Genomic DNA, 27,437 nt, shown 5'->3' with positions numbered 1-27,437 from the left:
CTAGCCGCTGATAGCCCTTTCCTTCTGTAGCTATAAACCTAAGTTGTTTTTTTTTTTGTTTCTTTTTGTTTTCTTAATCCCCACTAGCCTCATTGAACATCCATCCAGCTTTTCCCAGAAATCTAAAGGCCTTTCTTATCAAGCTGATAACTGTGCCCTGTTTTCCTAAGGTAGAAAAAGGGATTCTTCCCCATGCCCTTTCCCTGGGGAAAACTATAGAATAATAAGATGGTTTACAAGTCATTGGCTACTTGGAGGACTTTTGTGTTAATATGATTCTCATGTGTGCATAAATGATTACTTTTTTTAAATGTCCCCCCCCCCCCCCGTGACATTTGTCTAGCTAACAGAAAAAAGGAAGTCAGTGGCTGATGACCAGAGACTGGGGTCAGAAATGACTCAAATTTATAAGTCTCTCTGTCATGTTTTAGTGTGTCTCTCCAGATTCTCCGGTGCTGTTTCGTCAAGTTGTTTGTAGCCAGGAGTTCAGATGAGGGGCTTGGGCTCAGGGGCCTCAGAGGTCCCTTGTAGTTCTAAGTGAAGGCTCCTTAGTGATGGCCTTTATGAGTTCTCTTGGCACCAGCGCCATCCCACTGCCTGCCTCCCTCCCCATTATAAGTGTTAGGCAGACCGAGGTGCCTGCTCCCCAAGCCGAGAGCCGGGCAGGCTCTTTGTCTCCTTTGAGCCCGGGAAGTCTTTGGTGTGGTTTGGAAAGGGGTTTTATATCCTGTTGAAGGGGATTTCAGCCCTTTGCCCTAGATGAGGCAAACTTTCCTATTGATTTTGAAGCGAATAATCTCACCCGGGAGCAAGTTGTAGTTTGATGAGACTTGCTCAGTAGCTGGCTTGTGTTTATATACCAGGGCTCATGGCTCATGGGGTGGGGTGGGGGGAAGGGAAGCCGGGCACTTAGTTCTCCTGATACTGTGAAAATGGGCTAATTATTCTCCAAAAGGGCTTCATTTAAAAGTAAAATTCTAACATTTTAATTTCCTCTCCTAATGAAGCAATACAAATTTGTTAATTAGAGCAATTGTTTGAGTGACAGGCATGTAACCAAATTGTCATTTTCTCTTCACAGTTGACAGACCCGTTCAGGCCAATGTTAAGGGTAAGGCATCTTCTAGAAATGCTTTTTCTCTGCTTCTACTCTGATCCCAGTGGGCTAAGAAACAAATCCATCGTAAAGAAAGGAGTCTGTCAGTGCTGGTGGCTGGGAGGGATGGATTCCTCAGCTTGTAGGATTTTAAATTAGCCAGAGTCTTAATGGCTGTTGTTGTCCATACTGTTTCCCTGAAACCATTTTAGAGTTGGTGCCAGACCCAGTCTTTTGGAGTGAGGGAACTCATCCCTACTTCCCTCCCTCTCTGTGGAGGTGCTCAGGGGTGAGGCTTGAAGGATGAGAACTCCTTCCTCCAAAGGGTCTCAAAGTCTCTTTTGCCATCTACAAAGCAAAGAGGGTGGGACTGGTACTGAGCACCAAAGCCCCTTTCATCAGTGTGAAAACAAGATGGCGGTACCGGGGCCATCTCTCACTCAGGGACCAGTTCTAACATTCTCTGGCTTTTAACTTAAGCCACAGAAAAAACCTGCTTTGAGGGTGAGGATTGCTGTTCTCAACTCTGTTTCAGATTTAGTCTCCTTGATTTTCCCAGGATTGATCCCATTTAGAAAATTTCCATTTTTCTTTTCTGTTCCTGAATTCTTCCTGCAATGTGCTTCCAGTTGCTTTTGTTAGCCCCCTGAACAAGAGTCTAGGAAAAGAACAGGAGGAAAAAATTCAAGGAGTTTATTTTGCTGTTTGCTAACAGCCAAGCTGAAAAGGTTGGGCTAGTGATTCCATTGATAAAGGGAACTGCCAATGACAAAGCGCTCTCTACCAAAATAAAACCTTCTCTGCTACTTAGATTCTTAGAATTCCCTTAGGGGTGAAGAGACTTACCCAGGATCGTACAGCCAGAATGTGCTAGAGGAAGTAGGATTTGAACCCAAAGCTACCCCTCTATGTATTACACCATGACACCTGTGACTGGGGAAAATGGCTTTAAAACAAAACAGAACTGGTGGCTGAAGATTTCCTTTAACTTTGCTGAAGGAAAATTGAAATTAATCTGTACTCAATACCCATTTTTGGCTGCTGAATCCACTTAGTCAATCGGCAAATACGTACTCATCCCTTCCTTTGAACCAGGCAAAGTCATCCCTGCCTAATTTTGCTTTTAAGTAGTTTGCTTTGCCTGTCACCACTGGTGACCAGAATTCATTGAACTGTTGCTTTCTACCCGTGTAATCTTTGATAAGTCTCTTCTCCAACTTGGGCACCATTTTCTTCCACAGTAAAATGAAAGAGATGGTCTCTGAGCTCTGAACCCATGATGCCATGATCCTAGGATGACAAGTTCTGTAGAAACACGAATGGGCGCTGATTCAGTACAGGCATATTAAACATGTCTAAGTTGCCCGACTTTTATAGATTATCCAATGGAATTCCTTTCCTGCAAAATCAAAACTTTTTTTAGTTTGAAGGCACCTTAGTGATGATCATAGGGTCTAGTCCTCTTGCTTTATAAAGAAGAAAACAATAGGACTGAGATTCTTGACTTACTCAGGATTTCATAGTTTGAAGACACACGTGCCTGGCCAGCAGGACCCTTGGTGGGCAGCCTTTCAATGGGGTGTGCTTCTTTCCATTCCCAACCCATTCTTCTTGCACATGATTAGGTAGACAAATTGATTAGGGGCAACAGAGGAGGAGAGGAGAATATTCAGCCTTCCCCCAGGGGGTCGGGATGTCAATGTCGATTTATTCTCTTTGTTCATGGAGAGATACTGGGTACTTCAATTAGGGATTAGAAACAAAAAACAGGAGGATGCAATTCCAAAAATACTGCCCCAGCCACAGAAACCAGAAGCTTTGGTCATTAGAAATGACAAAACCAGACTCCCAACATTGCCAGCCGGTTAATGTTCATGAAGCACTCCCCATGGACCGTGCTGGATATGGGACGTGTTAAAGGGGATACAAAAGTAGAATGCGTCCCTGGCCTCAAGTGCCCCATAATCTAGCTGGGGAAGCAGAGCGTTCACACATGAAATGAGTCCATTCACCAAGCCACCTATCAGCCCATGAGCTGGATTCCAAGGGACGGGAGGGAGAGATAGATGTTGGAGAGCTTTCCAGACAAGGAGAATGAAGGGGGTGATCAGAGGCAAGAACGGGAATCTTCTATGGTGTAGACAAAATGCAAACGTAGGAAAGGGTAGTCAGTCAGTCAGTCAACAAGCATTCATTAAGTGCCTGCTGTCTGCTGGGCATGGTGCTAAGCTTTGGAGATGCAAAGAAAGTATGGTCTTTGCTCTCAAGGAGCTCACAGTCCAGAAGGGGAGACGACGTGCAAACAGTGACGTACAAACACGCCACTTCCAGGATAAATGGAAGGGTAATCAACGTAAGGAAGGCACTGGAACTGAGGGGGAAACACATGGGAAAATTGAGTTTGGTTACCAATATGGTGGTTATCTTTTCACTTCCTTGATAGAAAAGGGGAGCGGGGGTGGGGGGGTGTGGAATTTGTTTTAGGCTTTGTGTCTTCTGGCTTTGCCTCGGTTCACAGACACTACTGTATTATGTTTGGAGGCTGATGGGAATTAGTAGCATAGCAACATTGGGCTAAGTGGAAATCCTTCCTCTGCCAGGGACTGCTTATGCCAATTGGCACCAGAAAAGAAAGAAGAAAAAAATACAAAGCAGGGTCCGGGCTTTTCTTTTCCCTTGGAGCTGGGGAGGTCCTCATCAAGCGTCATTTTTTTTGAATGCCGGCCAGCTTTTCTTCAGGTTCATTGGGGGAATGAATGGAGTCAGTTCTGTGATCTTCTTAGGGGGGTTTTGTTGTTTGTTTTGTTTTGTGTCTTTTTTTTCTCTTTTCAGAGCCACTGATGTCGTGCATTCTCGAAGTGCAAAGTGGCCTTGTTGCTTACTGGGGAATGGGGGGCGGAGCTTATAGCTGATAACAACTCTTCCCCCCAAAAAGCTTCAGGGCTGTGGAAGTTGACTTTCTTTGAAACTTTTCTGTCATGCTTAATGTTCTTCCTCTTTTCTCCTTTTTTATTCTTCCAGAAACCAGGGAAATGGTGTGCAATGCACGTTCATATTGCTTGGCAGATTTATCACCATCAGCAGAAGGTCAAGGTCAGTTCCATCCCTGAATCTGTGATCTCATGACCAGTGGTACCATCTTGGGTCAGGGTGGGGAGGAGGTTCAATCAGCCCAAAGTGGACCCTTTTTCCCCTGCAGTGAGGACCATGCTCTTATAGAACTACTCATTAGGCTTCAAGGTTCATGCCTGGCTTTCATAAAAAGCCAGTGGTGTTGGCACCCATTTTACAGATCAGGAAACTGAGGTCAAGACAGCCTCATGGCAAGTGGCTAAAAGTCCATTCAGGGGTTTTCCATCTGCTGCACTGAGATGCATCTTACTGCCTCTGACAAACTTAAAAAAACTGCCCAGCAGCCAGAAACCACCAGGAAAATTACAAAACAAAGAAAAAAAGTCCCCTAGGGGTTTTTATCCCCTTGTGATTCTTCAGTCCAAGTTTGATCTCAAAGTATTTAACTGTGGATTGAGCTCTCCGAGCAAAGACGCTGAAAAGCCTATTGCAGAGGACAAGAAGAAAATTTATAATCAGTATACCCGGATATTCTGTGTTGAGGGAGAGCTAGGATCGGAATTCCCAGGGACGTGCGGGATTGTCCTGTTATTTGTATTCCTGCCAAAGGCGCTTAACAACCATATGTCTGTTGGATGCAAGGTGGTCTCCGTGATAGAGGAGAAGGTGAAAGGGAGTGTCTCATGAGGAATACTGCTCTGTGCTGTGGCTTATTAAAGGGAATGAAAACTTCCCAGATAGAATGGAAGAAATAATCCATAAGGGGCCCCTCAGAAATAAAAGGATTGGGAAAGCAAAAGGAGACGGAAACGGGTTTTTAAAGAGGCCGGCAGACGGAAAACCAGTGCAGAGAAAGAGGCTGAGAAGAAGGCGCCGAGTCACTGCAGCCATGCAAGGCTGAGGATCTTCTCCCCGCTCTGGATGGGTGGTTTTGGACTTTTGAAGAAGAGACAAGGCGCTATCTAGGTGGTGCAGCAGATAGAGTGCCAGTCTGAAGTCAGGAAGATTCATCTTCCCGAGTTCAAATGCGGCCCCAGACACTTACTAGCTGTGTGACCTCCGGGCAAGTCAGTTCACCCTGTTTGCCTCAGTTTTCTCATCTGTCAAATGGTGATGATAATAGCAACTTTCTTCCCAGGGTTGTTGTAAGGGTCGAATGAGATAAGAATTGTAAAGTGCTTAGCACAGTGCCTGGCCCATAATAAGTGGTATATAAATGTTAGCTATTATTATTAAATGAGGTAGTATTTACAAAGTACTTAGCACAGTGTCTGGCACATAGTAAGGCACTTAATAGATGCTTGCTTCTTTCCTTCTTTTTTGGGGGGGGGAGAGGGCAGGGCCATGAGGGTTAGGTGACTTGCCCAGGGTCACACAACTAGTAAGTGCCATGTGTCTGAGGCTGGATTTGAATTCAGGTCCTCCTGAATCCAGGGCCAATGCTTTATCCACTGCACCACCGAGCTACCCCCTCTTTCCTTCCTTCTTAAAGAGTTGTCCAGAGCATTCAGATGTTCTGTGATTTGCCCAGGGTCACACGGCCAGAATCTTGTCAGAGTGGTCCCTGAATCCTGACATGATAGAGAGTGCTTATTCAAATTTCTGCCTACTTCTGACAGTTCATCTAGGGACAGATAAAATTTCTAGAAGAGACATAGAAAAGATTTCTAGTGACTTTTAAGTCTTTGCCAGAAAAAACAAAAAACCCTGAAGAACTTCAGGGAAAGATGCTTCACTTCTTATAGTTGACGGTTAGCACTTTGGAAGATGTGGTACCCGGTGGGAAGTGTACAGAAGGAAGCAGTTGCTTGAGTGGCTTCTAGAAACGGCATTATTGGTATTCCGGATTATGTACCACCAATTGACAATCATTACTCATGTTTTTGTTTTGTTTTTTGTTTTTGTTTTTGTTTTTTGTTTTTTGGTGAGGCATTTGGGGTTAAATGACTTGCCCAGGGTCACACAGCTAGTAAATTACTCACGTTTAAACAGTGCTTTTCAAGTATACAGAGAGGTCTTCTTAAAACCCTGAGGATGAGAACACAAGCATTGTTGTTCCCATTTCACAGGTGAGGAAACTGAGATTCAGCACCTGTGATTTACCCATAGTGACCTGGCTTGGGGCATGTCATGAGCTAGGGCCCAATTTTGATTCTGTGCCCAGTGTTCCTGCTACTATCGTAAGCCACTTTAGCGGAGGTTATTTGGGTGAAATTAAGAGGAGAAAAAAGTAGTAATGCTGGGGGAGTAGATATAGACTGCTTGGCCAGAAGGAGGAAGTGGGTGATGACCTCGTCAGATGCCAAAGCTGATCAAAGAGACTTCGTGCCCCCAAAAACAGAGCATCTGAAAAAGTCTTTACTGGTACTCACTGACACTGTCTTCTGTCAGAAGGTAGAACAAGCGATAAGGGGACCTGTGGATTTGATTCTGATTGTGAATAAATAAATGCCAGCCTGCTGATTTTGGAGTGAGAATCATGGGAACCCTGGAGAAAGTGACTGGATCACTTTGGAGTTAATGTTGGTCAAGAAGGAGATGGGCTGCATGGGAGAGCAGATTTCGGGAATTTCAGTGAGATAGTAAATGTGATCCCATGTGGTTCCTGGACTCCAAAAGGGAAGACAGTTTTAAGAGGCTCTTAAAAATGAAATTCTGAGATTGCGAAATTGCAAATTTTTGTCAGTCATTTCAGCCATGGCTGACTCTTCATGACCCTCTGGGGTTTTCTTGGCAAAAGGTTTGCTATTTCCTTCTCCTGTTCATTTGACACATGAGAAAACGGAGGCAAATGGGGTTAAATGACTTGTCCAGGGTCATATAGCTAGCAAGTGATCTGAGACTAGATTCGAATTTAGGAAGAAGGTTTCCAAACTTCAAGCTTGGTGCTCTCTGCGCTATAGCACCGCCCAGCTTCCAAGATTGCAAATTCTCCTAGAAGCTAAAGGTTCTTAAACCTGGGGATGGGGGCTTGGCTGTTTGTTTTTTTATCTTGATAACCATATTATTTATTTTAAAACGTTCTGAGAAGAGGTCCTTGACTTCACCAGGTTGCCGGACACATCCTTTACACACATAAAAGTTAGAACCTCTTATCTTAAACAGATCAGTCCAGGCAGGGAGGGGTATGCTGAGGCCAGCTTGAACCAGCTGCAAGGGCTGATTCTTCAATTTTCATCATGAACATGCCTCAGAAAGCAGCAACTGCTATAGATCAGGGCTTAATTTGTTTGTTTTTATTACCTAGACTAAAGAAATCGATGGAGAAAATGTTAATAATAAAGATTAAGCTTAAAATTGTTGCTCCCCTCACCCCCAGAGAGCCGGGTGTTAGCCATTTGCCAGCACCCCCACATAGGAAATTAAAACAAGCCAAGGAAGACATTTTTAAAATGACTAAAGTATATAATAACATAGTTTTCAGGAAATCTTAAGACCACAGAATGAGCTGAGGAAATTGTTAAGGATAATGGAGAGGATAACTTTTTATAATCTGTGTTTGAAATCAGAAAGAAAAGCAGATTGGGGTAGGCTACAAAGGGCAAACAGTTAAAAAATAGAGAAGATATAGCTAGAGTTATTTGAGGAGATGAGGAAGAGGAACTGATGGGTTTAGATTCATTATGAATCATTAGTATAATATAGTAGCCAAAGAGACTAATGTGTTTGGGGAGGATGGAGAAAGTCTGACCTTGTGATTTCATTCACTTGGAAACTCCCTCTTCCAGAGCATATTGACAACTCGTCTGGAACTGAGAATCATAGAGTGTGGTTTGGGACATGGATAGGTTGGATCACACAGGGCGTGTGGATCAGTGGCATGACCTGAACCCACAGTTTTCTGACTCAAAGGCTAGCCCTCTGTACTACAGTGCCTCTCAACTTAGTCCTATTTGACATTAATAGCCCAGAAAACAGGAGAGGCAATAACCCCATTGTACCCAGTAGGAATCCTTCTGTGTTAAAAATTTTATATACATTTCTGGGTTTTACGATTAAAAGTGTGTGTGTGTGTGAGAGAGAGAGAGACAGAGAGACAGAGAGAGAGAGGAAGGAGAGAGAAGTAGAAGAGGAGAGACAGAGATGGAGAGACAGAGACAGAGACAGGAAGGAGAGAGAGACTTCATAAACATTTGAAAGAGGATGGTGGAAGCCACAGGGCAGTGGAATTGGAGTTGGATTTGGTCTCTTCTAGCTCTCAGTCTGTGATTCTGCTTCAGGAAGCCAGTGTGTTTAGTCTGGAGAAGAGAGGTTACAAGGGCACTGTAGCATCTCCATCTAAATACTGGAAGAACGATTGTGTAAAGGGATCAGACTTGCTCATTGCAGCTCCAGTGGTTGGAAGTTGGACTAGAAGACAGATGTTGTAGGGAAGCAGACTTTGGGTCCGTTGGTCAGAACTTTCTAGTAGCATGCAATTGGAAAATAAAATGAACTGCTTCATGAGGTAGTGAGCTCCCTGTATTTGGAGGTTTTCAGACAAAGGTTAGGTGATCATTTACTGGGGACTTGGCGCCCCAGGTCCAATATATTTCCACACTTCATGTATTTATTTCTGCAGCCCCCATTTGAAACTCATTAGACTTTTCAATACTATGCTTACAGCTCATAGCCACTCATTTGTATTATCCCTCAGTTTCCCAAAGTATGCTGTATCCACACTACTCAGTTCTGACTATCTTGTACTTGATAGAAGTTCCCATTACCTTCAAGGCATCCTTTTTATTTTAGTAGGAAAGTCAGAACATTCTAGAGGGATGTGGTCCTGCTCCTTCTTCCTCAGAGTACAAGCGACTGACAACTTCTATTTGCTACAATCCAAGTAGAATGTCCATCTTCTTTCCAATAAATTCTCTGTGTCTAAATCCCTGGGTCCCAGTTTGCTTCATGGACCCGAATTCCAGTTAATAGAACTGTGCTCTGGACCACATCATTTTGAAAGGGTTTGGCAGGCAGATTGGGAGAGGCAATCAAGAGATTGTTTTCCCCCCTGATTGCTAGTGAATTGAAAACTTAGTTTGGGGTTTTGATTCTCTCTAATTATAGTAGAAGACCTCTCTGTATGATTCTCTATGCTTTTGAAAGGAGATCATGCTAGCTTTTGTCCACTTCTGGCCCTTTAAGATGAAATAGTTGAGGGGCAGCTAGGTGGCACAGTGGATAGAGCACTGGCCCTGGATTCAGGAGGACCTGAGTTCAAATCTGGCCTCAGACACTTAACGCTTACTAGCTGTGTGACCCTGGGCAAGTCACTTAACCCCAATTGCCCTGCCAAAAAAAAAAAAAAAGATGAAATAGTTGAATTCTTTTTTTTTAAGCTATTGACCCAACTTTGCTTTTTCTTCGTGATAGTAAGCTTTGGGAAATTGGCTTGTAGGCACGCATGATAATTCTTCTTAACTGTAATATGTGTTGGTCTTATCATAATAGATCACGCTCTTGTAGGAGTCTAAACTATTCATTTATACAGCAAATTATGCCTCCATTAAGAGTCCCTATTTAAAATAGCTTTTTGAATACTCTACATTTGAAAACATGATAAAAGTGGGCACTTCAGAGAAAGTAAAATAAACAAAAGGGAGGCATGATGGCATGAGGGGAAAGAGATTGGATTTGGAATAAGGATTTGAGTTTGGATACCAGTTCTACCACTGAATATCACTCAACTCACTTCACCTCTGGGCTTCAATTTCCTCCTACGTTAAATGAAGTTAATGGACCAGGTGACTTCTAAAGCCCCCTCATCCCTAACTATGAACATTTATTGTCTGTGTAACCCTTTCATCTTCAGTTTCCTCTTCTCTAAAATGGGGACAACAGCCTACCTCACAAGGATATTGTGAGGACCAAGTGAGAGAATTGCAATTATTTAGTATTTAACTTTATAATTAATTATTGATATTTATTATTTTATTGATTACTTAATAATTATTACTACTAGAAATTCCTTAATACTGAAAAATGTCTATGAACATCTCAATCACAACTGGAAAGTCACCTATAACTGCCCCTGAATAAGTTTAAAATCTGTACACTTGCATCCTATCTTGAGCATAACCCACAGTCCCCCATGACACAGACGGGTAGAGATTGCTGCCATCTCTCCCTTTTCTATCATTTGATGAAGCATTTTACTTCATTATTACACATTGAGGACCTTTGTGTAAAGTGGCCCATCACTTTTTGTGAAGCTCTAGTGTGATCGGAGCTAAAGACCAGCGGCCATAACCTGTAGGTGATTCACTATTGTCGGGCTCTGCTGTTGGTTAAGTCTTTTTCTTTGGGAAGGGAGGTAACCATTCCAATTCCCTTTTTCTCTTTTAGAAACAGATGCAATCAGACCCACATAAACTGGACTTCGGATTGAAACCCGAGTTCCTGAGCCGCCCACCAGGTCCCAGTCTCTTCGGAGCCATCCACCATCCACATGACCTGGCACGACCGTCCACTTTGTTCTCTGCTGCTGGTGAGTCTGCTGGGAGCATGGCCCTCACAAGTAAGGACCAGATGTTTGCTCCCCATCCCTCCATGCATGAGGTCCCCAGGTGTTAAGATGAGCCATGTTACTTTTATTGTTTGCAAGGATGTGGCCCCTTCTCATTGCTATACAAACACCTTTTGAATGATGCTGCTCGTTGATGTGTTCTTTGGACTGGAATCCAGGACACTCAGGTTTCAGTCTCAGCATTTTTTTCAGAACTGTGACCTTATGCATGCACTTAGCTGCTCTTCATCTATTAAATGAAGGAGGTGGGCTATGACCCTCCCCCTGCCCCCCGTAGGGTCCCTTCCAGCTCTGCCATCCTCTGATTCTGTGAAGACTGATTCAAGGGGGATAAATAAATGAGATCATGGTTGGTAGTACGGTTTAATGACAGTCATGTGTGACAGAACAAGGGCTGGAAGGAGCCCAAGAAGTCATTGATGGTCACCACTTCATCTTACAGATGAAGAAACTGAGGCCAAGCGAGGGCTCCAGTGGTGGCAGTTTGAACCCACGTCTTCCAGTATAGTGTTACCATATTAACGAATGACACATGAGAAAGAGGCTTTCTGGTTACATCCATCTTAGGACTGGTTCCTTGGTGATTCCAGTGACAGAAGAAATTGGGAAGAACATGGAATTGCAAAGGGTCAACAAAGTTTTTTCACTTGCTGTGTCTTTACCTGGTCTTGTTGCCTAAAAACATGAGAAATGCTGTCCATTCTAGAGGATCCAAAATCCTAGCTCTAGAACTGGAAGAGACCTCAGAAGCCACCACCACCACCTCTTGGGTGAATTTGGTGTTCAGGGAGAAATCCATTCCCCTAAAGTTACATTGCTTCTGCTTTTATATATAGGAATTTGAGCTAAATGTCAGTTTAAGGAATGCCTCGCTCTCTTTAAAACCTGCTTCTGTAGTTCTTTTTCAAAAGGTAGTCATTTATTAGGTTTAAGATGAATCCCTTTTGGGGCAGCTAGATGGCGCAGTGGTTAAAGCACCGGCCCTGGATTCAGGAGGACCTGAGTTCAAATCCGGCCTCAGACACTTAACACTTACTAGCTGTGTGACCCTGGGCAAGTCACTTAACCCCCATTGCCCTGCAGGGGAAAAAAAAAAAGATGAATCCCTTTTGCTCCAGAGCAGGGATTTCATTGGTGAAGGCAATTTCTGATGTACGAGCTTTGTCTGCCAGCAAACCATCTGTGTTGTTGTTGTTTCTTGTTATTCAGCTGAGTCCAACTCTTCCTGACCCCGTTTGGGGTTTTCTTGGTCGAGATACTTTGCCATTTCTTTCTTCAGCTCATTTGACAGATGAGGAAACTGAGGCAAACAGGGTCCAGTGACGTGCCCAGGGTCCCACAGCTGAGTGTCTACGGTCATATTTGAACCGAAGAAGATGAATCCATTGCCCCAGCCCGTTATAACATATAGTCTTAGTGAATTGTCTGGATCATAGAGTTGAACAAATTTGTCTGTGGTCACAGCACTTTGAGGCAAGGGTGAGACTAACCTTTGACTCGGCCAAAAGACGACATCAGTGGAGATTGTTTCTTCCTCCCTGTGGGAGGATAGGTTCAGAGTTTGGCCTGGAAGGGGTCTCAGGGTTCCGTCTTGTCCTCATTTTTACGGATGAGAAAACAAAGTTCCCACCAGGCAAAATGCCTTAGAATCACAGATCCAGAGCTGAAAGGAATCCCAGGGGCCTCACAGTACTGACAAGGAATCAGAGACCTGGGACTTGTCCAGAGTTACTCAGGCAGTAAAATGTCACAGACAGGATTTTTCCTTTTCTCTCTCTTTTTTTTTTTTTTGTGTGTGTGAGGCAATTGGGGTTAAGTGACTTGCCCAGGGCCACACAGCTAGTAAGTGTCATGGGTCTGAGGCCACATTTGAACTCAGGTCCTCCTGAATCCAGGGCTGGTGCTCTATCCACTGCACCACCTAGCTGCCCTCATTACAGGCAGGATTTTAATCCAAAATCAGGGCAAGTTTCTCTTTACTTGAAGGTAATCCTATTAAAGCAGCTAGGTGGAGCAGTAGATAGAACGCTACACCTGGACTCAGGAAGACGCAAGTTCAAATCTGGCCTGAGATACTTACTAGCAGTGTGTCACTTCACCCTGTTGGCCTCAGTTTCTTCCTCTTTAAATGAGCTGCAAAAGGAAATGGCAAAGCATTCTAGTACCTCTGCCAAGAGAGCCCCAAATGGGATCACAAAGGGTCAGATACAACTGAAAAATGACCAAACAACAACTTTGGCCCTGGCCTTGCATGCTTTGGGATTTCTCCCCATGAATTGTAACATATCAGATGTGGGATTTTAACACAAAGCTTCCTGTCTCCACAGTTAGCTCTCTTTCCATTGTGCCATGTTTTCTCAAAGGAAGAGTTCTATACTTTTGTGAAAAACCGCTGACCAAGGGGCAGCAAGGTGGCGCTGTGGATAAAGCACTAGTCCTGGATTCAGGAGAACTTGAGTTCAAATCCAGCCTCAGACGCTTGACACTTACTAGCTGTGTGACCCTGGGCAGGTCACTTAACCCCCATTGCTTCCCTCCCTATTTCCCTGCCGTGCGCACGCACGCACGCACACACACACACACACACACACACACACACACACACACACACACACACCCCATTGGCCATTACAAAAAACATGAATAATTTACTTGGTACTTATGAATTTTAAGCATTCAGTCTCTTATGATATTATGTCTTATTTTGTTACATTGTATTATGTTACTATGTTATGTCATATTATATCGTGTTATGCAGGATGTCCCAAAAGTCTTTGTGCAGTTTTAAGCTAGTAAAGCTTTATTACATGACTATCATTCCTATTATTATATTATACCTCTATTATCACATTACATTGTACCTATAATACTCTCATGATACCTGCAAGCAAGGGATTACAATTGACCATAGAAATGTGACCCCCTAAGAAAGGCATTTGCAAATAGAACTGTGTGAAGTTAAATTCAGGGGGGAATTGCAGCTGTCATCTCCCCCCAGTCCCCTCATTTTGGAGGTGAGACACCGGAACCTAAAAAGATGCAGCAGCTTGCTTGCCTGAGCTCACAGGGCCAGGGCCAGGCCCAGAACCCAGGCCTCTCTACAAAAACCGCTCTTCCTGCTTCAAGACTTTATTCTCCCTTCTTCTTAGGACAAAGTCTTAATAAATCGCTGCTCGAAATTTCCAGAAAGTTTCAGCCTTCAGTTCAGAAACAGTGCTCAAGCCCCTCTTCTATCTGCCCCTCAGTCACCTCCTCTTTAAAAGGACCCCGCCCCCCTCCAGCTCTGAAATTTTGCTCTTGTGTGGTCTCGTCCCTTCTGTCCCCTCCTGTTTCTGGCCTTTTCCAGTCCCCGGGAACATTACTTGGCAACAAGGACGTGTCCTGATCATTATATACGCCCACCACTCTTTTGGTGTTTGGCAAGCCCACTTGAGGAAGGAAGGAAAGAGGAGGGCTGCATTCAGGAGGAAAAAAATGCCTTTCTTTCTGTGTCTTAGCAAGAGCAGGGACTTCTTTTTTCCACAGTATTTGTTCCCTACGGGGACCTGAACTGACTTCAGTTATGTTCATTTTTCTTTTTCTGCTCTCAACGGTGAGAGCTCTGAATCCATGAGGAACGGACTGGCCCAGAGGAGGCTGGCTCCGGTTCAGTGTTCCTTGTGACTCTCATTTTCCTTGTGTTACGCTTGGTAGGTGCTGCACATCCAGCCGGGACCCCTTTTGGGCCCCCACCCCATCACAGCAACTTCCTCAACCCAGCCGCTCACTTAGGTAAGTGGAGGGTTTAACAAAAGCCGCCTGGCCCGGGCATGGTTGAATTGACTTGGTCAGCAGGTTGTTGATGGGTTCCCAGACAAGCTGGTGGTAGGACTGTGTGTCTGTCAGGCATGGGTGCCCAAGAAAACACTGCTGTCTTTCATAGGCACACTTGTTTTTAAAGAAGTCCAGGATCTTCTTGTTTTAAATTTCAAAATAATCCTCGAGCGCCAGACATTAGTACTGACTCCAACAGTACTGAGTTTTTGTTTGTTGTTTTGTTTTATTTTAATTTGCTAGTGCAGTGGGTGTAAAACATCCCCCTGTTCAAAGGGAAAGCCAATTGGGGCTCATGTCTGGGCTGGTATAAGGTGGAGATTGGGAGAGGGGAAGCTGCTAACTTCTCTCTCCCTTTCCATCCTTGGATTTGTGATCTGGTTGCTTATAACGGACCTTAGGAAACAGGAGACTCTTTGTCTTGGTAGCCCTCCCACTTTGTAAATTCATCTCTTTTAAAATTTAATTTAATATTTTATTTTCCCCCTAATTACATGTAAAAATAATTTTAACATTCTTTTTTTTTTTCTTTCAAATTTTGAATGTCCTTCCCCCCTCATTGAGAAGGCAAGCGGTTTGATATAAAGTTATATATTTGTGGTCATGCAGAACATATTTGCATTTTCCTGTCTTTCTAATAAAAGAGTGGGTAATTTCTTTTTTGCCCCTTTTTCTTGGTCAGTCATGGTTTCCACCAAAGCCCAGAGAAAGGCAGCAGAAACCACCTTGGGCCATGGCCTTTTTTTTGGTTTGTTTGTTTTGCAGGGCATTGAGGGTTTTAAGTAACTTGCCCAGGGTCACACAGGTAGTAAGTGTCAAGTGTCTGAGGTCAGATTTGAACTCAGGTCTTCCTGAATCCAGGGCCAGTGCTTTATCCACTGCGCCACTTAGCTGCCCCCCATGGTCTTTTGTTTTGCGGGGCAGTGGGGGTTAAGTGACTTGCCCAGGGTCACACAGGTATTAAGTGTCAAGTGTCTGAGGCCAGATTTGAACTCAGGTCCTCCTGAATCCAGGGCCGGTGCTTTATCCACGATGCCACCTAGCTGCCCCCCATGGTCTTTTAAAACATGGCTCCTTCCTCTGTTTCTAGGATTCTTACACCTTGCCCCCCTCTTTATACTCCAGGCACAACACATACAGATTGGAGATTTCATTTGGAATTGAAAGCACCAGGAATGTGCTGCCTCTCCAAGTGAAGCCTAGCCCCTGATCTCTCAGCATTCCCTGTAGATTCAGTTTAGTTCCTTGGATATTTACTGGAGACTCTAGGGTCAGGGTTCTCCGTCTTCCCGGAGTTTACCTTCTGGTGGTCAGTCAGCAAACATTTAGGAAGGGTTTCCTCTGTACAAGGTGCTGCCTTAAGGGCAAAACCAACCCACTTCCCTCAAGGAACAGGCATTCTAATGGGAGGAAAGCGGTACAGACTAACTAGATACATACAAGATATTTGCAGACTAGATACTGAAAGGTAATTTAAAAGGGTGGGGGGCAGCTAGGGGGCGCAGTGGATAGAGCACCGGCCCTGGATTCAGGAGGACCAGAGTTCAAATCCGGCCTCAGACACTTGACACTTACTACTGTGTGACCCTGGGCAAGTCACTTAACCCACATTGCCTTGCAAAAAAAAAAAAGAAGAAGAAGAAAATCTGAAAGGGGAAGAAGGGGTGAACAGCTAGGAATTCTAGGAAAAGGGTATTGTAAGAAAGGTGGAAGCCACGAGCTTTCTCTTGAAGGGAGCTAGGGAGGGAAGACGGAGCTTTCCAGGGATATGGGGGACAGCCAGTCTCCTTAGGGGTTGGGGGAAAGGCCCTGTTGAAGTCATGGTTGGCTTTTTTAGCTTGATCCCCGAGTATAAGTGGGAATGAGGTGTAAGGAAACTGGAAACGTAGTAAGGCTCCCTTTTAAGAGGACTTTGAAAGCCAACCTAGAAGTTTGTTTTTCATCCTGGAGCTAACACAGGGAGGTATTTGGCATGAATTTGGTTTCGTAAATGCAAAGTATGGACAAAGTCATGTTGAAAAGGTGAAAGCACTAAGAGGTAAGGACCTCCCTCATGCAGCAGGTAGTGCCTTGCGCCTCTGAGGAAGCCAAGAATTCTCCTAGGTAGAGGGGAGGGCGGGAGAATGTTCTGGGCTCTTGTCTGTGGTGAAGCTTTTCCCCAGAAGCCAAGATCCCCAGTGAGAGAGTCCTTTAGCCTCATTACCGAGGATAACTCCCGTTTGGTAGCGTGTGAAGGGTGAACAGAACATTACGGCTTGGATGGTTCTGGCCACCTTTTGTAAAGGACCGGGCTGAGCAGGAGGGGACACCCTGACTCTGCCTGTAGGAAGTGGCTCCACAGTGCCGTGATGGCATGGGGCCTCAGATCCGAGATAGAATCAAACAAAGAAAACCTTTTAGGAGCCGTGGGCTAGAGCCAGTCGACGACGCGGGGACGTCCATCAGTATTCATCCCCCTGTACAGCCCCATAATCATTCTTTCTGAAATTTGCTTGCAGAGCCTTTCAACAGACCAACCACGTTCTCTGGGCTCGCGGCAGTGGGTGGCAATGCCTTCGGAGGACTTGGAAACCCGTCAGTTAGTGAGTACCTTCATCTTTCTGAATCTGCCTCTAACTTCCCTTCCCCACCTCTTTTTTCCCCCATTGGGCTGAGTGCCTGAAGTTCTCTTGACCCTAACTTGCTGTAGATTCTCTCTGTTACTGTATGAAAGGGAAAAATATGACCATCGGAGACACAGATCAATCAGTCAGTCCGCCAGCATTTATTAATCACCCACTGCGTCCCCAGCACTGTGCTAGGAGCTGGAGACTACAGATAACAAAGAATGAAACAAGTACCAGCAATTATTCTGTTACACAGGACCAAAAGCTCTTGGGTGCTTAAGTATAATGAGTGTATTGTTGTTGTGGCTTTTTTTTTTTTTTTTTTTTTTTGCTGGGTAACGAGAGACTAGAATAGCAGTAACTGGGGTAATTAAAATTCCTAAGCCTCAACATCTTTTCACCTCTTCCTGTCTCACTAAAAACTTACTCCAGCTAATTAGCGAGTCGTCAGGGTGGCTCTTGAAATTCACCTCTGGTTTTAGTAGGAATGAAAAGGAGAAATGGGAGAAACACCAAGAGGAAGAAGCCATAACTCCAATGTAGAGAGCTGACTGTGTGCTGTAATTATTCCTATAGGAGAGACCGGCCTCCCTAAATGTGCGTTATCCAGAAAGGAAGGTGCTTCTGCAAGAGTTTGCCATAGAAGGGTCTCCAAAGGCTTTATTTAGTCATTGATGAACCAGGCTGGGAATCCCTCACCCCCACCCGAAAGATTAAAAACCATCAAAGCACAAAACAGAAAGGCGCAGTTTGCAGGCAGAGCTGTTGTGTCCTTATAGGGGCTGGAGACTTAACAGATTCACCTAGTCAGGTGGTCATGAGCTCTGGTGGGGATAGGGAGAGAGAGGGCTGGGGGAGTCTACATCCGGTCAGCAACCTTGTCAAAATGCTACTCCCTGAGATCAAGCATTGCCTACCTGGTCTCTGAATGTATTTGTTGGGATCTACTAGTTGGCTGTTGGGCAACTAGGGGCACCATGGATAGAAGGCCAAACCTAGAGTCAGGAAGACCTGAGTTCAAATCTGGCCTCAGACACTTACTAGCTGTGTGACCCTAGGCAAGTCACTGTACCCTGTTTACCTCAGTTTCCTCATCTGTCAAATGAGCTGGAGAAGGAAATGGCAAAACCACTCCAGCTTCTTTGCCAAGAAAATCCCAAAAAGGGTCACAAACAGTCAATGACTGAACAACAGCAAAACTAGCTATAGGTCTTAAGCGGGCAATATAATTGTGGGGAGAGTGGCAGTAATAGTAATCAAAAGGCCATAGATTTAGAACTAGAAAAGACTTTTTAACTTGCTATATGATTGTTAAATTTTCACTGTGAGCATTTACTCCTTGGAGATGAGCAAATACTACAAATCAGAGCTTCTTTTGTTAATTATCCAGATTTAAGAAAGTGGAGAATGTGTTAATAAGGTAGATTTAAAATGAGTCATACATTACCCCCCCCCCCAAAAAAAAGCTGGTTGTTAAATATTTACTAGCATACTCCTGCCTTGGAGGGCCATTAAGTCTAACAGCATCGTGTTACAGATAAGGAAACTGAAGTCTTGGGAAGTTAGTTAAGTGAGTTGCCCAAGACCCAGTTGCTAGTTTATAGTTCAAATGTTTTGAGGCCCTGTAGTCCAACCCTTTCCCCCCAATGTTAAAGGATATCTGGGGTAAAGGAGGGTAAAAGCTGTTATTCCACCTAGGATTGGTATGGATAAGACTGAGAGCAAATTCTCTATAGACAAGCTTTAACACCTGATGTAGAGAGGTAGTTTGACATAATGTCTAAAAAGCTGACCTGGGAATCAAGACAACATGGGTTCAAATCTCAGCTAGGGAAAATTAGTCGTGTGACCCTGGATAAATTCCTTAAGTTATCAATGCACCAGACCAGGGGTATCAAACTCAAAAAACCTATTTTATACATGCCTTTAGCATATTAACTTAGAAAACCACAAATTAACATTGTTTATGTTATATTGTATTTTTACTTATTTTTGTTAAGGATTTCTAAATTGTGAATCTGGTTAAGTATTTACTCTGGGGGAGTTTTGTGAGTATGAGTGTGATACCTCCATTCTAGGCAACCTCAGTAAGGGGAGAGAATAGTCATTTACATATTCTGTGTGCTGGGTATTATGCTAAATACTTCTTACAGATATTCTCTCCTTTGATCCCTAACCTTATAAGATAATAAATAAAAGCCCAATAACTAATAACTTTAATAAGACCATACATTGTAGAGAAGGTTCCTATCTGCACTGCTAGGAATTTCTTTACCTGGCAGCTTGCAATGGAAATCACAGGTCTGAGATAAAAATAAAAATGAGAAAATAGACCCAAAAAGTCAATAAGCATTTTACTAACCACTTGCTAAGTGCTTTTTATGAATATTATCTTTTTTGATACCTTACCCTAATACAAGTATAAATAATAACCTAGTAACTAATAATAAACGACTCTAATTAGACCATACATTGCAGATACCGGGAGAAGGGATTTTCTTCCCTGGCAGCTTCCTAAATAAACATTTGAAATAAGTCTGGGCAGAAATAAATTTTTTAAAGACCCAAACAGTCAGTGTGCAGTTATTAGGCACTTACTGTGTGCCAGGTTTACTGTGCTAAGTTCTGGAGGCTCCCAGCCTAATGGGGGAGACGACACATATATCAGGATAAACCCACAGTGGCTGGAAGGTGACTAGAGGATTTCTAAGCCTCACCAGGAAGATGGGCACCTCTGGATGCACCGCCTGGAAGGTTTGCATGTGCCTAAACCCGCTTGCTCTCAAGTCCCATGTGTATTTTTGGCATAAGCAGCAGCCACAGAAGTGGCCGTCACCTTCCTCCCATCCCCACCCCCCTTTTGATTTCCCTTCATCTCCTTCCCTGCGTCCATCCGGGAGGTTTAAGAAAGAATGTGAGCCGTGTCTCCACCCCTCTAATGAATCTATTAATCTCCTTTCCTTTTCCAGCTCCCAATAATATGTATTCATTTTAACTCTGAATGCTGTTAAAAGTTGTACGGTAAGTACCTTTCTGGCAGCCATTTCCGCAATCTCTCTTAAACGGTCTTTGTTCTCCACTTCACCATTTCAGCACCCAACTCAATGTTCGGCCACAAGGATGGCCCCAGTGTGCAGACCTTTAGCAACCCTCACGAACCCTGGAACCGGCTTCACCGGACGCCTCCATCGTTCCCGACCCCTCCGCCCTGGCTGAAGCCAGGGGAGCTGGACCGCAGCTCGTCCGCAGTAGCTCATGACAGAGATAGAGATGTAGATAAACGAGACTCATCCGTTAGTAAAGATGACAAAGAAAGGTACGGAAAGCCACCAATTCCCAGTGCTTGTCGAGTCTGAAAATGGGAAGTTCTCTCTTTGGCCCACAGAGTGTGAATTGCAGCCCCCCCCCCCCTCCCTGGCCCCCTCCACCAAGCCCACCCCCCTCTTCCCCGGGCCTGGTGTTCTCGCTGAGAATTTAGCAACAGCCGCCTCAATGTGGCGAAGAGAGTACCACCTGGGCCCATCCCTTGTCCCACTGTGTCGTGATGTGCCCAGTTAGATATGCCCTTCAGTCAGGACCCCAGAGTCAGACCCTCTTTCCTGAAAAATATCTATCTTAGTAGCTAGAAAGATGATACTCTGCAGCAAGCCGCAGCTTGGAACCCAGTGCTCACACACAGCATGAACCAACCCCATGTTTTCTTTCAAGTTGCACACGATTCATTTGATCATCTTCAGGTTCTCTCTCACTCTCTCTTTCTTTGTTTTTTTTTTTTTTTTTTTTGAAAGCCACATTTTCATTGCCTTGTTTATGTATTTCTCCAATTATGTTCAGAACTCAAGTCCTGGGGCTCACAAATGGGGGATGAAATAAATCTCCCCACCTGTGTGTATGTGTTTGCATGTTTCTGTATAGCACTGATAACAATTGATCCATCAATTAGCATTTAGTAAGCACCTACTATGTGCCAGGTGTGATAGTAGGCTCTTATGAATACCAAGGTAAAAAAGTTTCCTAATTACTTTTGTTTTAAATTTCTGGACGAGGCAACCAATAATTTAACATGTTGATTAGAGGAAAGTGAGATATGAAAGAGAATATTCCTCCTTATGTTTGTTGGCTGATGTGCCTCAAAGCATCCTGGACAAAATATCAAACCATTTTCTCTGTAAATTTCTTTAAGCATGTAGTGAAGCGCAGTGATCTTAGAGATACATGTATCAGGAAGTACCCAAGAACCATTTCCTCTTGCAGACTCTCAGATGTGGCTAGTCTACAGCAGTGTATTTTTAGTATATTTATCTCTCTGGTGTGATTTAAAAAAAACACACACACAAAACAAAACATGATCGTTGAAGGGAATGTTTTCTGGCTTTTGTAAGCCATAAATTTACTCATTCACTCTATTAAGCTTATGAAGACTCTGTGTGTGTGTGTCTCTGTATAGCACTAACAGTGATTGATTTGTTAATTAGCAAGGGGTGAGCACCTACTGTTTGAAGACTGGCCATATACTTCTGATAGCTAGCAACTTGCTGACCACTGAGAGGAGAAAAATAGTAATAATAATAATAAAAAACCCCAAGAATTTGGGTTTTTTGAAGGTTTGCAAGACAAGTTACATGATATCTTGCTTGAGCCTCACAACCACCCAGGATGACGCAGCTGGTCAGTATCTGAGGCTGGTCTTCCCAGACTTTCAGGTCTCCCTGACCCCAAGTCCAGTGTTCCAGCTGCCCAGGCGGCCCATGAGAGGCCCCCTGTCCCACTCAAACCAGCCCCCTCCATGCCCACTCCCAGTAATGGCCGACCAAGAGAGCAATATCCAGTGAGGCACAAAAAACGATCCTTCTCCATGAAGAAGGACGTAGGGTGTAGGGACATGAAAGAAGCTCTATCCCAGTAACAAAAGGTGACCGGTTTATCTTCACCGCCAGGCCTAGGGCGTCTTCTCCAACTTAAATCAGGTAGCCTACGTCGAAGCTGGGGCTCTTTTCTCTGCTTTGTTTTTGTTTAAGGCATCTCCGTTTTCTCTTTCGTATCATACTTGGTGCTGGAAGGATGCTTAGGCCATCTCGCCCACCCCTTTTATCTTACACATAGAGAAACTGAGGCCAAAATAAGTGAAATGAATTTTACAGGGTCACACAGTGAGTGGTGAAACCAGGAAGGCAACCAGCTATGATGGCCAGGGCCCTGCATTTGGGCTCAGAAGACCTGGTTTCCAATCCCACCACAGTTATTGACTAGCAATATGGCCATGAGTAAATCTCTCCCTCTCTGGGCCTCAGTTTCCTCATTGGTCAAGTAAAGGGGTTGGACCAGATCACCACTAAGATCCCTTCCAGATCTCAGTCTACAATCCTGTGAACCAGGATTTGAACCCAGGTTCTGGGACCCTTCTCACTCTGCCATGTTGTTTGCTTTTTTTCTTCTGTTGGCTGCCATCGTCCTCATTATTATTGTTAATGATAATAATGACAACTCCATGTTACTTTGCTCTTCAAGGCTTGCAGAGGACCTTACATCCCTAATCTCCCTCGATCCTCCTGACAGCTCTTGGATGTAGGTGTTCCTAGCAATGGTTAAGCCCATTTTATTCAGGAGTAAACTGAGGCCTAGAAGGGGGAAGTCAGCCAGCTAATGACAGAGCTGAGTCTTGAACCCAAGTCTCCCAATTCCAAAGTCCAGCCCTCTTGACGCCGTGCTTGGAATGGAAGTTCTTTGCCTTCCTAACAGAACTTGCGTTTTGTCCTTCAGACTCCAGAAGGGATTCCTTCCAGCCATCCCTGCCTATAATCTTGGCATGGTTGGGCTGAGGCATTCTTTTGCTGCTTTCTTCCATGTCTCTAGTGAGTTTCTAACATAATGCTCACCTTCCTCTCTGCTCCCTTCTGATTCACAGTCGGAATACCCCAGCTTGGTATTTGTTCCTATCCCTGTCCCTGCTTAGGGAAATGTCCTCCTTGAAGATCCTTCATCCTCCAAACACTTCCTCCCCTTCCTTCCCATGATCCTTTTTTTCTTTCTAGAGCTTTGCTCCCTACTGTGCGCCAGCCACTGGGAGCAAAGGAAAAAAGAACCTGACCAGCCCTACCCTTACGAAGTTTACTTTCCTTCTTATCATTTCCCTTGGGCATTCTATTAGTCTTTCTTATCTTCCTGGTGCAAAATGGTCTCCGTGCTGGAGTCTCTCTTCTCTAATTTTTACCCCTTCTTCTCAGTGACTTTGTTTACTTGTCTGGGATTGCCCGGTACCTCCACTGTCCATCCTGCAGTTAGAAGTGAGCTCTTCCTACAAGCCTGTGATCTTTGCCCAGTCTTGGTACAACCGTAGCTATCAAGATGGAAGGACTTTAAGAGATCATCTTCTCCAACCTCATTGTACAGAGAAGGTTCCAGGTGGTCAGTGGAAAGAGCTTGGATTCGAACCCAGGGCCTTGGAGTCCAAAGTGGGCGCTCTTCCCATAGCTCCCTGTTGCCCGTCTTTGAGTTAGATACCAGCTTCCCAAGATAAAAGGAGAGTCATCTTTTCCAGGCTTTGGAGATGGGAAGTCATTTTCACTGAAAGATAAGACAGCTTCTCTTTTCAATGATCATTTGTGGACATGTACTTGATCCTCAGGGGCTGGGCAGACAGGTCGAGGGGCACATCCCTCTCTCACATAGATGACTCTCTTCACCTTTGTGCCTGAGGCAGCTGTCCCCCCGACTCCTTTCTCCTTCAGACTCTCCCCCTTTGTGACGCTCATTCCCGGCGCCATCTTGGTTAAATGAACTTGGCTCCTTCAGGAGACCTCTTCTTCTCTGCCCTTATGCCAAAAGAGACAGTCAGAGGCTTAGATCTTAGGAAAGCCTTTGCGGCTGAAGGGAGTGAGGCCCCGGCCAGCCGTCCCACACATTCATTTCATTTGCAGCTCTGCTCCCGGCTGATAAATGAGGAACCTTACCGCCGTTTGTCTTTCTTTTTTCTTTCCTTGTTCCTCTCTCCTCTTAGGGAGGGCATCGAGAAGCGCCACGCCAGCCATCCTTCACCAGCACCTGTCCTCCCGGTGAACTCCCTGGGACACCCCCGCAGCTCCGCTGAACAGCTGAGGAGTCATTTGAACACCGAGGTTCGCGAGAAAGACAAACCCAAAGAGAGAGAGAGGGAACACTCCGAATCCCGGAAAGACATGAATGCCGAAGAGCACCAGGTGAAGGACAGCCACCTTCCCGAGAAGGAGACCCACGGGCACGACGGCAGAGCTGCCGTGGACGAGGCCAAGCAGATGCCCAGGGTCCCGTCTCCATACGCCAGGGTCCCCGTGGTGGAGAGCGCCAGGCCCAACAGTACCTCGAGCCGCGAGGCTGAGAGGAAGAGCGAGCCGGCCTATGAGAACCCGAAGAAGGGTGGGGGGGCCGAGGTCAAGGTGAAGGAGGAGCGGAAGGAGGACCAGGACGGGCCGCCGGAGGGACCTCAGACACACCGGTCAGCCGACCCCCCTCCGCCGCCCGTCTCGGCGACGTCCAGCGCACACCCGGGACCCTTGGCCTCCATGCCCATGACCGTGGGAGTGACCGGTATCCACCCCATGAACAGCATCAGCGGCCTGGATCGGACTCGCATGATGACGCCATTCATGGGCATCAGCCCCATTCCGGGAGGAGAACGGTTCCCATACCCTTCTTTCCACTGGGACCCGATCCGGGATCCGCTGAGGGATCCCTACCGAGAACTGGACATCCATCGGAGAGACCCACTGGGCAGGGACTTCCTGCTGAGGAACGACCCCCTTCACCGCCTCTCCACTCCCCGGCTGTACGAAGCTGACCGGTCATTCAGGGACAGGGAGCCCCATGACTATAACCATCACCACCATCATCACCATCACCCCCTCTCTGTGGACCCCCGGAGGGAGCACGAGAGGGGAGGCCACTTGGATGAACGGGAGCGGTTGCACATGCTCCGAGAAGATTATGAGCACGCCCGCCTCCACTCGGTCCATCCCACCGCCCTCGACGGCCATCTCCCCCATCCCGGTTTAATCACTCCAGGACTGCCCAGCATGCACTATCCCAGAATCAGCCCAACCACGGGACACCAGAACGGACTTCTTAACAAGACCCCTCCCACAGCAGCTCTGAGTGCACCCCCGCCACTCATTTCCACGTTGGGGGGCCGTCCAGTCTCCCCGCGGAGGACTACTCCTCTGTCAGCAGAGATGAGGGAGCGACCTCCTTCCCATACCCTTAAGGATATTGAAGCCCGGTAAAGGAGAGAGCGCGCGCGAGAGAGGAAACTTATCCATGAACGTACTGTTAGGCAGACACACAGAACTGCGCCATTAACACGGACTGTGGATGTGACAAAAACTCCAGACCTCCGTCCCCCTGTAAAAATGTATAGACTTGAGTGCAAAGATTTTGAAATGTTTTTGTATATTATATGTTGAAATTTTCCAGATCTTTAGCCAAGTCATACGCTTTTGTGTCTCTACTCTATTTTGTTTCTCGTACAAAACTTTTTTGATTTGAACCAAAAGAAAACAGTGGAGATGACTATACAAACAAGATTTTTTTGGGGGGTGGGGGGGTGGGGAGGGAAAACAACTGAACCTTTTGAAAAAATAGTCAACAGAACCCACCGTACAAAGCTGTTTCAGACCAGAAGGGAAGCCCATGTACATATTCATGTAAAAAAGGCGGCTTTGTAGGCATTTAACGGTTCATATATGCAAAAGGATGTGATGAAAGCTTTACTTTGTATAAATGTAAATAGATAAAATTAAGTCACATAATACATGAATACTTCTTAAAATGTGCTATTTGCAAACTTAATATTGATGAACACGGTCCGCTTATGCTGTGTTCCCATATATTATAGACAGCTAAACCCCTTCAACTATGCAATGAATGTTAGGGCTTTTAACAGAAGCCCCTCTTACTCAAAGGAGCCTTTTCAAATCCATTTACAACATACTTAAGGTCATATTTTCCCTGAACGAGCTCTTAATGTGATATGACTTGTTTTCCTTGTTTTCTTTTTTTGTTTGTTTTTTTAAACAGAGAAACATCTTTCTTAGCAATTTAGACCCCAGGCTCTGGAGCCATTCACCTGAAGTCATTGTTTGTGGGCATTGGAGAAAGTATTGTCTCATGCATTGGGCCATGGGGCAGCTGGTGACAGAGGGGATGGGATTTTCAGATGCCAGAATTGGGTGATGAACATACTCTTATGTCAGATAGATATTAGGAAGTCCCAAGATCTTGTTAATGTCAATCCAGTAATTCTGCAAACACACCTCCTATTGTTGGGAACCATGTTTTTCCCCAACCCACCCAAGTGTATCATTTTCCCCTCTGTGCACACTTACTTTTTTCTTTAAAAAAAAAAAAATAAGGCATTTAATGGCACCCAAACAAATCCTGAAAGAAAGCTATTAGTTTTCTAAGATGATGGATATGTTTTTACTGTGTTTGATAGTTAATGAATTGAAGATGCAAATTTCTCATTGTGGTTCATTGTATTTCAGTTGGTAATAAAGTCTGGGAAGAGCTTACCAGGTCAGCCTTGTTGTATGCAGACACCAGAAAGCAACACAGGCTGGGTGAAAATATTTGTTTTAAGGTTTGCATCCATCCTCTGTCTCTTCATAACACTTTTTATAATACATTAAGCTTCTTGTCCACATATTTGGAGAGAATATGACTTTACTATCAGAGAAAATACAATATATCTTGTCTACTGGACTGTAAAATATATGTATGAAATAAAATTAGTTCCATTGGTCTTCTAGCGTATTAAAGTGCTATCTGAAGTTGTTATCCTGTTTTTGCAAAAAATAACCCCCCCAAAAAAAACCCCAAAAAGCAAAAAAAAAAAAAAAAAGGAAAAAAAGAAAAGAGAAAAAAAGTCTTAAGTACAGACAGTTGTTTCTAATGAGCAGAGAGATCTATTTTAGTAGTAAACTGAAGGTTTAGTTGTGAGCTTCGGATTTGTGAATTCCAGATGTTGTGCAGTGTTTTTTTTTTTAAAGAACAACAGCAACAGGAAAAAAAAAACCCCAACGAATATGTACACTGGAACTGTAGTGGTAGTTTTCAGTATTGTAAAGAGATTGTTCTATACCGACCTTTTTGCTGTTTATTCTGTATGTAATAAAGTCCTTTCTAGACCCTATGTGAAAAAGCAAAATGAAGTGGCAGGTTCTTCAGCATGTTCCTCATCAGCGGAGACTTCTTGTGTAATGTAAAGTGTGCCATGTTATTAAAAAATGTGAACTAAACTCCCCCCCGCTGATTTTTTGTGTGCAACGGCCATCTTTGCTCTAGGGGAGGAAGCCGTGCTTTTGTCGAGACTGGG

General features: G+C 44.7%; 1 protein-coding gene across 6 annotated transcripts in view; it reads left to right on the top strand.

Moving 5' to 3' along the window:
- Window positions 1-27,010, top strand: part of AUTS2 (activator of transcription and developmental regulator AUTS2) — a 1,257,436-nt gene extending 1,230,426 nt beyond the window's left edge. For all 6 annotated transcript variants that reach the window (XM_044002368.1, XM_044002370.1, XM_044002371.1 and 3 more), the window contains 7 exons: window positions 1,082-1,111; window positions 4,118-4,189; window positions 10,493-10,634; window positions 14,367-14,444; window positions 16,985-17,068; window positions 20,186-20,408; window positions 24,090-27,010. In XM_044002368.1, coding sequence (XP_043858303.1) covers window positions 1,082-1,111; window positions 4,118-4,189; window positions 10,493-10,634; window positions 14,367-14,444; window positions 16,985-17,068; window positions 20,186-20,408; window positions 24,090-25,347 — 1,887 coding nt within the window. In that variant the 3' untranslated portion in view covers window positions 25,348-27,010. The remainder of the gene's footprint in view (window positions 1-1,081; window positions 1,112-4,117; window positions 4,190-10,492; window positions 10,635-14,366; window positions 14,445-16,984; window positions 17,069-20,185; window positions 20,409-24,089) is intronic.
- Window positions 27,011-27,437: the final 427 nt, after the last annotated feature.

The sequence above is a fragment of the Dromiciops gliroides genome, chromosome 4 (genome assembly GCF_019393635.1).
Source record: "Dromiciops gliroides isolate mDroGli1 chromosome 4, mDroGli1.pri, whole genome shotgun sequence".
NCBI classification, from domain to species: domain Eukaryota; kingdom Metazoa; phylum Chordata; class Mammalia; order Microbiotheria; family Microbiotheriidae; genus Dromiciops; species Dromiciops gliroides.
This window is presented reverse-complemented; position numbering and strand designations above follow the sequence as displayed.